Here is an 11,130-nt window from a genome sequence, read left to right as displayed (position 1 = left end):
AAGTCAAAACAGAAATCAAAATACCTGAAGAAAAGCTTAGCAAATCCTTTGAAGTGGAAGCTAAAGCTCCAGAATTTAAAGGTACAAAAATAGAAACAGAGGGGTCACCATCCAAGTATAAGATGCCGACATTCAAGATGCCAAAATTTGGACTTTCTGTTCAGAGTTCCACAGCAGAAGTGCCTCATTTGGACAAAGATTTGAAGATAACTGAAGGAGAAATGACAATGTCAGAGGAGGTCATTGTAGTTAGCACAGAAGGACCAAGTGTTGAAATTGGGGATTTATCCATAGAGTCAAAAAAACAGGGAAATGAACATGAAGGAAAAGGAAAAAGGTTTAAGTTGCCAAGTCTTGGATTTTCTGCTACACAGACCAAAGTGCCGGACACAGATTTAAGCTTGAAGACAGGTGTAGATGTTACACAACCAGAACTCAAAGCTGAAGTCAAATTTCCTGATGATGAACTGAAAAGAATAGAAACAGAAATAGAAACTAAAGGACCTGAATTTCAAGTCGAAGCAAAGGACATTGGAGGATCAACATCCAAGTTTAAAATGCCAACTTTTAAATTACCCAAATTTGGGCTTGCCACTCAAAGTTCCACTGAAGAAGTACCCTCTTTTGACAAAGGTGTCAAAATCAGTGGCGGTGAAACCACAGGCTTAGAGGAGGTACTTATAGTTACCACAGAAGGACCAAGCATTGAAATCAAGGGGTCATCAGTAGATTTCAGCACCGAAGGAAGTGATCTTGAAGGAAAAGGAAGGAAGTTCAAACTGCCAAGTCTGAGTTTTTCAGTACCTCAAGCCAAAGAGACAGAGACTGATTTGAGCTTAAGGACAGATGTAGAGGTTAAAGTACCAGAGGTAAAAGCTGAAGTCAAACTTCCAAGCAACAAATCTTCTGTTGAAGTGGAAACTAAAGCACTTGAAACCAAAGATACAAAAAAGACTATAGAAGGATCACCCTCCAAATTTAAAATGCCAAATTTCAAGTTACCAAAATTTGGGCTTGCTACTCAAACTTCCACTGGAGAAGAACCTCCATTAGACAAAGGTGTAAAACTAGTAGAAGGTAAAATCACAACTTCTGAAGAGGTTATTGTAGTTACCACAGAAGCACCAACCATTGAAATCAAGGGTCCATTATTAGAGCTAAAAACTGAAGGAATTGATCATGAAGAAAAAGGAAAAAAGTTTAAGTTGCCAACTCTAGGTTTTTCTGCGACAGAGGTCAAAGGGACTGGCAGTGATTCAGGGTTGTCAAAGACAGAAGTAGATGTTACATTGCCAGAAGTAAAAGCTGAAGTAAAACTCCCTGATGACGAGAATCTGATAAAAACATCTGCTGCAATAGAAATTAAAGGACCTGAAATCAAAACAGTGACAAAGGAAGCTGATGGTTCACCATCCAAATTTAAAATGCCTGGATTCAAGTTACCAAAATTTGGGCTTACTACTCAAAGCTCTACGGAAGAAGGTCCTCCTTTGGAGAAAGCTGAGGAGGATAGTGAACCTAAAAACACTGTCACCATGATAGATACTAAGGCGACTGAAATAACGGTTGTGTCAAAGGACACTGATGGATCACCATCCAAATTTAAAATGCCAACATTCAAGTTGCCAAAATTTGGCCTTGCTACCCAAAGTTCAAACAAACAAGTACACGATGCCAAAACAGTGAAAGGTGAAAGTACTACTTTGGAGGAAGTTCTCACAGTTACAACAGAAGAACCAAGCATTAAAATTAAGGGTCCATCTGTGGATCTAAGGAGTTCAGAAACTGATGATGAAAGAAAAGGAAGTAAATTTAAACTTCCAAGCCTTGGTTTTTCATTATCACAATCCAAAGGACCGCATACCAACATCAGCTTACCCAAGGCAGATGTAGATGTCACAGCACCAGAAGTCAAAGCTGAAGTTCATTTTTCCGATGCAAAAGTGGAGCAACCTTCTGTGCAAATGGACGTTAAGTCTCCAGAGATCAAAGCTGATATTGACACTACATCAGAAGTTAAAATGCCTAAAATTACATTACCTAAATTTGGAGCTGTAACCCCACATATCAATATGGAAATACCTAAAATGACCAAAGAGAAAAGGGGTGATGTGGATCTTCATGTTGATACAGATTCAGTAGATTTGAATGTGAAAGAAGGGGAACTAAAGAAATATGAAGTCCAGCTACCTGGTGCTGAGGCAAAAGGCGAAGATGTACCTACAGTTGAACTTGAAGGTAAAGTAAAACGGCTAAATTGGACTTTTCCTAGCATCTCATTTTCAAGAACTGGTGGTAAAGCCTCTGAAGTCGATGTCAACATGGAAGCTCCAAAAGCTGGTGTTACGTCAATGGAGACCAAAATCTCAGATGTTGATGTTAAAAAATCTTCAATGGTCCCTGCAGTAGAAGCAACCCCAGCTCCAGAACTTGACCCAGGCTTAAAGAAAAGTAAGTTTTCACTTCCCAGATTTTCATTTTCAAAGCCAAGCTTGAAGGAGCCTGAAGTAAAAGCTGACCTCCCAGATCACGGAATAGAAGTCGAAAATTATGAAACCGACATGACAACAGAGTTCAAACTCTCTGCAGATGAAGACAAAAACGTCCTAACTGCTTTTGAAATGACAACTTCTGAGGCTGAAGTCAAGTCCAAAAAATTCAAAATGCCAACTATGAAAATGCCAAGATTTGGCATTTCGTCTTATGAGGTAACAACAGAGACGCACATCTCAGATCAAACAGCTGAAGACAATGGAAGTCAGCTGGGAGAGGGTGCTGCTGTTATCATCAAAGGTCCAAAGATTGATTTTAAATCAGATGCCCCCAAATCAGAACAACCAGATCAAGAAACCCTAAACACAGAAAGTGATAGTGCGGTTCAAGGATCTCCAAGTAAATTCAAACTGCCTACCTTTAAAATACCACGGCTGGGTCTTTCAAGATCCAAACCTGAAGATGAATCCGTTCACTTTGAGCATGAAAATAATGAAGATCAACTGGAAATGAAGACTGAGCCAAAAGAAGAAAACCTATCACCAAAACTGACTTTAACATCATTTGGTGACATTCTTAAGTCGATTGATGTTGACTTTGACGTTCGAAAAGTGGACAAAGTTGATCAAGATGTTGAAACCTCAAAGGAATTTCATGAACCAGGTGAACCCACCACAATTCACATAGCGGCAAAAACAAAGAAAGATACCACCAAAAGTCCAGAGAGCTCGAGCTGGTTTAAATTCCCGAAGTTTGGCCCGTCTTCCCCAACAGAACAACAAAAGATTCCTGACAAAGCAGAACAAGTAAAAGATGGCAGCCCAGAAGGGGAAACCAAGGACGAGGAAGTAAGTCCCACCCTTTCTGTCCAATCATCAGATGCTTTTGCTGATGTAAGCTCTACAATCACAAGTGAGCCTGTTGGCCCATTCATACCTTCCCCAACCAAGGTGACGGTCAAATACTCTGACGAAAGTGCAGGTGCTGGACTTGAAGAGATGCACAGTGACATCATGACTTCCACCACAAGGACTGAGCTGATTACAGATGTGCCCTCCTTGCCGGAGAAGATCACTATTTTGTCTTCTGGTGTTTCATCTTCTTCTGAAGATACAGTAAGGCTAACGTCGGGAAAAATACACATCATTACATCAAACATACAGCCTACTCCTGAGTCACAACATGCCAAGATTCTGTCTGCTGTCCAAGTCCAATCAGCCGAAGGCTTTGCTTTGCAGTCGGAGGGAGATGAAGCTCCATCGTGGATGGTCCAAGATGTTCAAAGTGCCACAAGGACAGTCAAACACTTAGTCCAAGAAACAACAACTGAAAGAAGTGAGAACAAGGAGACCGTGGTTATAACCAAACAAATCACCCATATATTTGGCCCCACAGACCCCATCTCAGGGGAGACAGCATCATCTATTCAACGTCTCAAAGACTCTGTGCACACTGAGAAAATGAGGTTCTTTGATGAGGCTGAGAAGTGAAAGAAGAATTTGAATTTGTGCTTAAAGATACAACTCCTTGTTAAGGCTCGCCATAAAAGAAGGGCATAGAGTTTCACCACCTGAAGTTAAAAACAAAATGGCAACTGGATGAGGGACCAATCTAACACACCAATCACTGAAAGTTCTTTGTTAGCATCCAGGTATCACCACGGCAATGTGATGTGGAGTTGCATGCTTATTGAGCTTTATAGAATTGCACCGCTGTAACAAAGTGCGACTGTTACATTTATGTTGTGGTCAAGATGTTAATAAGCTGGTTAAATTATTCTCCTCAATGCATAACATATGTTTGTTTATAGTAAACAATGTTTGATTTATGCTAGCATACACAGTGCCTTGCAAAAGTATTGATAGCATCATCACATTTCATTACATTACAGCTACAGCATTCATGAAGTTTCATGGGGATTTTGGATCCTAAAATGGTGGAAAACAATATATGGTATTTAAATTAAGTGAATATTACCAATATTCTTAAAGAAAAATCTGGAAAATGTGATATATGTGTTAACACACAACCCTCCTTAAGTTCTCAATAGATACTAGAATTACTTTTGGCTGCAAATCCCAAGGGTGCGTTTCTGGAGGCTTTGTATATCTAGACAAAGGGAACTTTTCACATTGTTCTGTGAGCCTTAACCTTCAACTCTTGCCACAAACTGTTATTTGGACTGTCCTCCCTGAAGAGTAGCATCCCCACAGCATGATTCTACTAGCACCATTAAAGGGGCAGTATTATGTAAAATAAACTTTTTTGAGCTTTACATCACGTTATAATGTTATCCCTCATCAAAAATCATGCCTGGAGTATTGGCTTGACAAATTAAGCTCCATGGCAACCATTCTTGGGGGAACCTAGTGCCACTTTCAAGATGCAGCTCCTCCTATGAGATCAGCTCCTTCAGACTAGTCAGCAGCAATTAGCAAACACGTGGTGGAACTGCACATCTGCTGAGCTCATAATAGGAGCTATTTCTCAGTGAAATGCTGGTTAAAAAAAATGTTAAAGGCGTAGCAGAGGAGCCATGTTGTGATCACTTCCTGTAGGTGGGGTTTCAGAAAGAGCAGGAATTTTTAAAGAGACAGAGGCCCAATTTCAAGGTGCTAAATTACAAAGTCAAATTTCTTTTAAGTCATAGTACTTATATAGCATTTTTTAAATAATTGAAGTTAACATAGTTGATTATGTTCAGTTGATTATGCTATAAAATGGCACATATGACCCTTTAAGCAGAATTTAATTTGATTCCTATTACGACCACTTGAGTTTCAATACAGGTTTCCAGTTCTCTTAAAATTTAAAGTTAATATGTGAAATATATTAACTTTTAATTAATGTATTATGAAGTCATCAAATCAAAATTGATAGGATTGTCATTCTCAATAAAACCTAAAAGTCTTAGCTTTTTGGTGTTTGTTAAGATTGAAACATTATGGAGGCTCCTAGAGGTTTGGGTGGCCTAAGCAGTGGCTTAGTTTGCCTGTACATTAGGCTGCTCCTCTGAATAATGCAAACATTTTTATTTTGGAAAAAATTTTTTTTGTAAAAATGCATTTTTCCTCCCTCCCACTTTACTTCAATGTGCTACTTTGAGTTAGTTGCATCACAACCAAACAATACGTTGAGATTTTATGAAAAACTTAAAGGGTTATGAATTTTTCTTCTAAGACACTGTGTGAAATATTTCCTGTCAGTTTGTACTTTTAAAATCAGTTCAAGTCACTTTGCATAATTACTTTGCAGGACGATGACTAGAGCATTCAGTTAAAAAAAAAAGAAAGAGGAGAGAGACAATGTTGCTGATATTCCAGAGTATGTTCACAGCTAGCGCTTAAAGCAGAAAAATATTTACAGCAAAAAAAATCTATATACAAGTAAAAAAAAAAAAAGCAAATGTACAGGAATTATCTATATACTGTGGCTACAGTGGATGTGTAAAGAAACAATACCATTGCAAGGCTGAAGTAAAATGTTCATTGTAAAACTCTTAAAGTGCCCTGCTGCAATTACACTTGTAACAACTCACTGTGCAGAAGCTACTTTGCTATGATGTGCACTAAAACTGTTAAGTATATCTTCCTTTAGTAGAAGAACTACTGACCCAGCCATGTAAATAGCTTTTGGAAACCATGTTATTTTTTTGGTCACTGCTCTTGTTTTTATCCTGATAGGCTATAATATAACTGAATGTATTTACAAAGTTACACTCAATAAATAATATAAAAATTAACATAAAACTTTTTCCAAGTTTGCTGATTGATTGTCTTTCTTCTTTTCTTTCTTAAAGATAAATCTTAAAAATAAATTAATCTTTTATTATAGATTTAAAAACTTGAGGGAAATTTAAACCTCGAGTTTAAATTTAAACCTTTAAATTTTAAGTTTAAACCTCGAGTTTAAATTTTCTTCATCTAAAAAAAAATCTTTTATCTTCTTTAGTATCGGAACATTATTGCAGTTATTTAGCTGATTGTTGTTTTGGTGACCACTGTTGTTTTGCATTTATACTATGCATAAAAAACTCATGTCTTAAAGGAGGGTCCCTTCCCTCTTGATGAATTAATGGATGAATGGATTTTTATGATATTTGTTTTGATAGATTATGCAACAGAAGAGACATTTATCTGAAAGGGACAGTTAATGTGGAAGGCGAAGCACAAGCTCCGTCTTTGGACTCAGCTTCAGAAAATGTAACTGCAGAAATATTCCGCTAGAGGGAGACACAGTTCATTCTTTTAATAAAAACGAGTTCATCTGTTACCTGGTGTAGTCCAACTTTGACTACTTCCTCATCATTACAATTTTTGTTTTCCTCTAGTGTAAGTTTGTCAGTGACGTAGAAATCCAATCACATGGAAAAGCATAAAATAAGTTCACATATTCAGTTTTAAACATTTAAATTTAATCAAAATTAGGAAAGTTATTACCCACCTGCTAGCAAAAACTGTAAAACCACCAAGTTAAACACTCAGCAAGAAAAATTCTGATCATTTTTACTCTTCAAACCAGCTGTGGGAAATTGGGAATGTAGATGACTTGATTTAAAAGAAGGAGTCATATCTAGAATGTTGCAGGTGGCAGAAATAGAGACATCACCAGTGGAGTGGTGGGATCATCAGGTGTGACAGTTGAGAGCATTTCCAGAGCCTGATAGAGTTGGTATGGATTGTTCTACTTCTCCCTCAACCAGTTCTGAGTGGTTTCATTTTGCATCTAAACGTGGTGTACAGTAGTAGACCAAAGTTGGAGCAAGTTTATCTACACATGTTGTGTCATCCTGCATGGTTATGCCTTTTGCATGCTGGGTAATTGCCCCAATCCAGCCATCTGGCCTCATTCACACAAATCAACTTCTGGTGATGCTTTTTAATGGATCTACAAGGAATCCTCTGTGCGGTTGCTTACTCACCTTTTTCACAGACTGTTGGATGTTACAGCAACTTCCTGTAACGCCATCTCCTCTGAACCCTCAATGATGACACATAACCCATGTGGTGCACCACAGCAACACCAACACTTTTGTTTTGCTAGGACCCCAATAGTTCCCGGGTAGTTCCAGGGCCTCTACCTCAAATGATTTACCCATAACCCCACCAAAAGCAAGAAGACAGGAAGTATTCAGACGTTCAAAACATCTCAGTTGACTCCTTCGATTCAGAGGAGCAGCAGCTCCAGCTCTGCCTGGATAATTACATTTTACTCATTTTACATCATGATAATCTAGGATTTTAACAGGTATGTTTAGACTTTTGATAGAATCTCTGTAAACCATGTTACAGAGTTATAAAAACTACTTCCCTTACAAATATGGAATATGACTTGAAAAAAGTGTGATAAAAAGTCTGTCTCAGCATAGTGACAGCACTATGAGTAAAGAATTTGTTAAATATGTTTAAATATATGTATAATGTTTAAATAAATTTATATTCATAATTTTAAATAGACAATTATTTATAAAAATGTAATAAATGAAAATAATCCCTAACATTTGATTGCTCAACCCCTGCCCATGACAGGGTTATTCCCATCAACCTAAAATGTTTTAGGTTGATGGCACGTTTGTTGGATTAAAAGTACCATTTGAAAATAGCATTAAAATTAGTAAATGTATGTTTTATTTAGCCAATTTTTCTATGTTAAATATGTTTTATTTAATGATTTGATGTACTATTCTAATTTAAGATGTCATGTTTTAATTAACTGTCAGTGGAAAATCATCATAGTTAACAGAAATGTAGGCTTTCAACAATCCATCTGTGTGTAATAAATCTGTACGATGTATTTCATTTAGTGGGAAAGTTTCAGAAATAAAATTATTTATTGAATGAACCTAAATTACTTCAAAATATATGAACAAATAAATATAGAAAATATGGTGCGTAAGTATTGAAATTTGAATTAAGAACATACAAATTTAATTACCTAAGTATTTCTCATCTTACAGCAAATTGTTCTGTTAAACAAACACAAAAGCGGATTTATTTATTTAACTTACATGTTTCGAATTTTATTTAAACGATTATACGTACAATCCAGTGAGTTACTTTTTAATAAGTGAATTTGTTGCCCTCACTAAGCAACTAGCGCGCGGGAAAACGTCCAAAGCATGTCGCAATGGATTTAAACCTGACTTTAAAATCCCCACCTTTCCGAATTCAGTGAAGGCAGCACCAGTCACGCTCCACTGCGCAGACTCGAAACACTTTCGTACGAGCGGTAACTTCACAGAAAACCTTGTTCGCTCCTCCGCCTGTCGCCCACCTCATCATCATCATCATCATCATCAGCCGCAGCAGCAGCAGCAGCTGAAGCATCATCGGCAGCAGGATCAGTGTGATGAGGCAGCGGAGGAGGGAGACCTTTCTGCTCTGAGACTCTGGATCAGCCCGCAGACAGGTAGGAGCGTTTCTTCTTGCCATTAAATTATATATTTTTTTTATTTGTCTTCAAGCTCATTTTAATAGCTAATTAAAAAATAAAAACAAGAAAAAAAAATGTTGACATGAAAACATTTTAAGGGGGATTTGACTGTTTCCGCACGTAGTGGAGCTCTTTCTAACAGCATCTACCTGTTGTGTAGGGAGTTAGTTTAAACTTATGCTAAAACAGCCAGTCTAGACATTTATGTAACATTTATTTTCTTTTTTTTTCCAAGTTACGTGCATGCTTTGCAGAAATATAAGCTTCTGTGCCGCTGAAATATCAGGGGACTGGTGAACTGGGGCAACAAGCAGGAGGAATCAAACTGAACTTCAGCTGGAGGACAGCAGTGAGGCAGCGAGGCGTTTCACAGAAACAGGAAACGGCGCTCCTGTTTTTGGGCGCCGCGAAGAAATTTTCTTTTGGGCCCCAAATCTCACAGGATTTAGGGGGGAAAGTGGCATTTTGAGACGGCGTTTCTGTTTTAAAGGGACAGTTCTGCATTCTTGAAATAAGATTGTAGGCAGCATGCAGTTAAAGTGCTACTTCCGGTTGGGAGATTCTCTGTAGTTCTCTGGGCAGTTTTTATTTGTTTGCGCGTCTGTTGGCTTTTTAATTTTTATGTGTCGATTTTTTTCAGTACTCCTGCTTCCTCCGTCAGTCTGGAAACACGACTGTTAGGTTGATAGGTCTCTGTAAATCGTTGCTAGTGGTGAGTGTGTGTAGGGTTGTGTGTCTCTGTTCTTTCTACCTGGTGGACTACCTGGTGTAGTTTTGGACATTAATAAAGTGTCTCATTTATTTATTTGATCTCACGCTATTCAAACTCTGTTGGTGTCTTCATTTAGTACAAATCCAAGTTATTTGGTCCAGTCCAAAACAGGCCATGTTTGTAGTCGATTTCTACTTTTTCAGACAGTTCCAGTCCCAGAAACATTCAGGTGATTCATGTTAACTTTATTTTGTGAACCTTTAAAATGACGGCTGCACTAATCAGCAGTTTTCTGGCCGATCAATGTCTGACCCCATCGATTCCAATTTTTGACCAATTTAGTAAATTTTTTTTGACAGAAAAGTTACTAAGTAAAGCAACAAAGTTACTATATTTAGTAAACGTGTTAACAGATGTGACCTGGTGACCTGGTTTGTCACCCAGTCTGCTCACGGCAGATCAAAAGGAGACCAGGGCCGATTTGTAGACCTCTGCAGAGGAAGATCGGTGGATACGATTGGTTTCTCATGTAAGTATCAACCATTTACCGAACTCCCCCCCTCCACCCCCCCAAAAAAAATATATATTTACCGGTGCAGCCGTATGTCTGCAATGATGAATGAATTATTTATAAAAGGAAATGGAAACTGTAGGTAGTAACTGGTAACAGAACCAAACTTTTACGGTAAAGAATAACTATCTTATGAAGATTTCCAAAAGAACTAAATTATTATGCTTTAAGTGAGAACAATAGTGCTTTGAATTAAAAAAATCCCTTTATATAATATTTCTCTTATTCTGTTTTTGCTATTTAGTCCTACTTAGATGTTTCAAATGATCAAATTCAGTTCAACTCAGTTTATTCATGAGGAGCCAATTCACAACAAATGTTGTCTTGAGACGTTTGTATTTCAATTCAATCACACATACATTCCAAATGATCCCAGTTATCAAATATTAAGCTCAGTTATGAATTCATATTAGGTTAATTCACAAAATAACCTGAGTAAATGCAAAATGTAGTTTTCAAATAAGGATTTTGGTTATTAAGGGAAGAAGAGCCTGTAAAATAACAGTCGTTCCTCATGTTAAATCCTGAGCTGGTTGTTATTAGCAACATTTCATTTTGTGGAAAACTGAGAACTGCAGGAAAGAGAACTCCTTTCAGCTGATCATGTGTAACAGTGACAGTGAGTTCCATTATCCATTTTGCATTTTGAACCTTGTATAATATCATTTTTTATCGATATCTAAATGCCTCACTGGGGACACACATAGTGACTCGTCTCAGGCTAAAATATTTAATATCTGTTCCTACTGGAAGCTTGTCTCTACTCAAATAAACTAATAAGGTCGAATTCAGCAATGAAAAAAGAAAAAAAAAAGGTTAAAATTGGGATTCATGGGAGAGTTGTAAGGCAAAAACCATCCATCCATCCATCCATCCATCCATCCATCCATCCATCCATCCATCCATCCATCCATCCATCCAT

The 11,130-nt window shown here is 37.6% G+C and overlaps 2 protein-coding genes across 4 annotated transcripts in view; both read left to right on the top strand.

Moving 5' to 3' along the window:
* The first annotated feature begins 6 nt into the window (after positions 1-6).
* LOC106950246 (neuroblast differentiation-associated protein AHNAK-like) lies at positions 7-4,951 on the top strand. The gene has a single exon (XM_015036980.1). The coding sequence runs from the start codon at positions 123-125 to the stop codon at positions 3,981-3,983; it is 3,861 nt and encodes a 1,286-aa protein (XP_014892466.1). The 5' UTR covers positions 7-122; the 3' UTR covers positions 3,984-4,951.
* Positions 4,952-8,693: 3,742 nt separating this feature from the next.
* Positions 8,694-11,130, top strand: part of LOC106950245 (protein LBH-like) — an 18,503-nt gene continuing 16,066 nt past the window's right edge. Inside the window, exons 1-2 of one of the 3 annotated variants that reach the window (XM_015036978.1) lie at positions 8,694-8,901; positions 10,082-10,166. In XM_015036978.1, coding sequence (XP_014892464.1) covers positions 10,165-10,166 — 2 coding nt within the window. In that variant the 5' untranslated portion in view covers positions 8,694-8,901; positions 10,082-10,164. Of the gene's footprint in view, positions 8,902-10,050; positions 10,167-11,130 lie in introns of all 3 variants that reach the window. The other 2 variants (XM_015036976.1, XM_015036977.1) reach the window with 2 other exon arrangements.

Source organism: Poecilia latipinna, unplaced genomic scaffold, assembly GCF_001443285.1.
Source record: "Poecilia latipinna isolate Pla-1442-1.1 unplaced genomic scaffold, P_latipinna-1.0 Scaffold386, whole genome shotgun sequence".
Classification (NCBI taxonomy): domain Eukaryota; kingdom Metazoa; phylum Chordata; class Actinopteri; order Cyprinodontiformes; family Poeciliidae; genus Poecilia; species Poecilia latipinna.
This window is presented reverse-complemented; position numbering and strand designations above follow the sequence as displayed.